Source organism: Taurulus bubalis, assembly GCF_910589615.1.
Source record: "Taurulus bubalis genome assembly, chromosome: 11".
NCBI lineage: Eukaryota > Metazoa > Chordata > Actinopteri > Perciformes > Cottidae > Taurulus > Taurulus bubalis.
The window spans coordinates 1,879,490-1,881,989 of NC_136599.1; the positions used below are offsets into that span (position 1 = coordinate 1,879,490).

At 46.8% G+C, this 2,500-nt stretch overlaps 1 protein-coding gene across 1 annotated transcript in view; it reads right to left on the reverse strand.

The window, feature by feature from the left end:
• Positions 1–2,500, reverse strand: part of fgd1 (FYVE, RhoGEF and PH domain containing 1) — a gene marked incomplete at both ends in the record, with an annotated part of 16,452 nt that overhangs the window by 3,030 nt on the left and 10,922 nt on the right. The window contains 3 exons of the mRNA XM_079226422.1: positions 1,583–1,641; positions 1,859–1,997; positions 2,221–2,377. Coding sequence (XP_079082548.1) covers positions 1,583–1,641; positions 1,859–1,997; positions 2,221–2,377 — 355 coding nt within the window. The remainder of the gene's footprint in view (positions 1–1,582; positions 1,642–1,858; positions 1,998–2,220; positions 2,378–2,500) is intronic.

Sequence of the window (2,500 nt, forward strand, 5' to 3'; positions counted from 1 at the left end):
GGTAGATACAGGTAGAGATAGAGACAGGTAGAGATAGAGACAGGTAGAGACAGGTAGAGGTAGAGACAGGTAGAGATAGAGACAGGTAGAGACAGGTAGAGGTAGAGACAGGTAGAGATAGAGACAGGTAGAGACAGGTAGAGATAGAGACAGGTAGAGACAGGTAGAGATAGAGACAGGTAGAGACAGGTAGAGGTAGAGACAGGTAGAGATAGAGACAGGTAGAGATAGAGACAGCTAGAGACAGGTAGAGATAGAGACAGGTAGAGATAGAGACAGGTAGAGGTAGAGACAGGTAGAGATAGAGACAGATAGAGACAGGTAGAGATAGAGACAGGTAGAGACAGGTAGAGGTAGAGACAGGTAGAGATAGAGACAGGTAGAGACAGGTAGAGATAGAAACAGGTAGAGACAGGTAGAGATAGAGACAGGTAGAGACAGGTAGAGGTAGATACAGGTAGAGATAGAGACAGGTAGAGACAGGTAAAGGTAGATACAGGTAGAGATAGAGACAGGTAGAGACAGGTATAGACAGGTAGAGGTAGAGACAGGTAGAGATAGAGACAGGTAGAGATAGACACAGGTAGAGACAGGTAGAGATAGAGACAGGTAGAGATAGAGACAGGTAGAGACAGGTAGAGGTAGATACAGGTAGAGATAGAGACAGGTAGAGACAGGTAGAGAGGGAGACAAGTAGAGGTAGATAGAGGTAGAGACAGTTAGAGGTAGAGACAGGTAGAGAGGGAGACAGGTAGAGGTAGATACAGGTAGAGATAGAGACAGGTAGAGACAGATAGAGACAGGTAGAGACAGATAGAGAGGGAGACAGGTAGAAATAGAGACAGGTAGAGAGGGAGACAGGTAGAGATAGAGACAGGTAGAGATAGAGACAGGTAGAGATAGAGACAGGTAGAGACAGGTAGAGGTAGATACAGGTAGAGATAGAGACAGGTAGAGACAGGTAGAGATCGAGACAGGTAGAGATAGAGACAGGTATAGACAGGTAGAGGTAGATACAGGTAGAGATAGAGACAGGTAGAGATAGAGACAGGTAGAGACAGGTAGAGGTAGATACAGGTAGAGATAGAGACAGGTAGAGACAGGTAGAGAGGGAGACAGGTAGAGGTAAATACAGGTAGAGATAGAGACAGGTAGAGACAGGTAGAGAGGGAGACAGGTAGAGGTAAATACAGGTAGAGGTAAAGACAGGTAGAGGTAGAGACAGGTAGAGAGGGATACAGGTAGAGATAGAGACAGGTAGAGATAGAGACAGGTAGAGACAGGTAGAGATAGAGACAGGTAGAGAGGGAGACAGGTAGAGGTAGATACAGGTAGAGATAGAGACAGGTAGAAACAGATAGAGACAGGTAGAAACAGGTAGAGACAGGTAGAGACAGGTAGAGATAGAGACAGGTAGAGACAGATAGAGATAGAGACAGGTAGAGGTAGATACAGGTAGAGATAGAGACAGGTAGAGATAGAGACAGGTAGAGACAGGTAGAGATAGAGACAGGTAGAGATAGAGGGAGAGACGGGTAGAGGTAGAGACAGAGACAGGTAGCGAGACAGACAGGTGTCTCACCATCTTCTTGATGGCAGCGTTGGAGTGCTCTGCTGCCGTGGCGATGAGCTCCAGAGACTCTGCAGAGATGAAGGTCATGTAATGAAGGTCATGTGATAACCACTTTACTAAATATATATTTTCTATTATTCAAAAGTATTCTTGAAATGTATTTAAATCTTTTTCACACTATTACAAAAATTCACAGTATCTTTGAATATTCTTGAAATATTGTGACATATTGTTCACAGTATTCTCTGAGTATCTGAGGTCACAGGGGTGCGCTTGTTTACGTACTCTGGGCGTCCCGGTGGTCCGGGGCGTCTTCGGGGAGGCGGTGCAGATAGTCTCTGAGCAGCAGCTCGTAGCGAGGAAGCCTCTGAACGGGTTCTAGCATGTGATGCTGCAGAGTGAGGTTCCTGCAGCGCTCCTCCCGCTGCAAGTACAAGTACACGTTATACACAAGTACACACGTTGTATACAAGTACACTCGTTATATACAAGTACACACGTTGTATACAAGTACATATGTTATATACACAAGTACACACGTTATATACAGTAAACAGGGCACAAGTACACAAGTACACGCGTTATATACACAAGTACACATGTTATACAAACTGTTATACACACACACACACACTCCCCCCCCTCACCTGGATCTCCTGCACGATGCCCTTAAAAGGAGTGGACCTCTCCGTCCAGACGCTCAGCAGCTCCATCGCTCCGTCAAAGTTCTTCACGTATTCTCCGTACATCTTCAGGAACGGAGCCAACTTCTGCAGGATGTCACCGATCCGGGGGTTAGAGTCCCTGAGGAGGAGGAGGAGGAGGAGCATGAGCAGGAGCATGAGGAGGAGGAGGAGGAGGAGGAGCATGAGGAGGAGGAGGAAGAGGAGGAGGAGGAGGAGCAGGAGGAGGAGGAGGAGCAGGAGC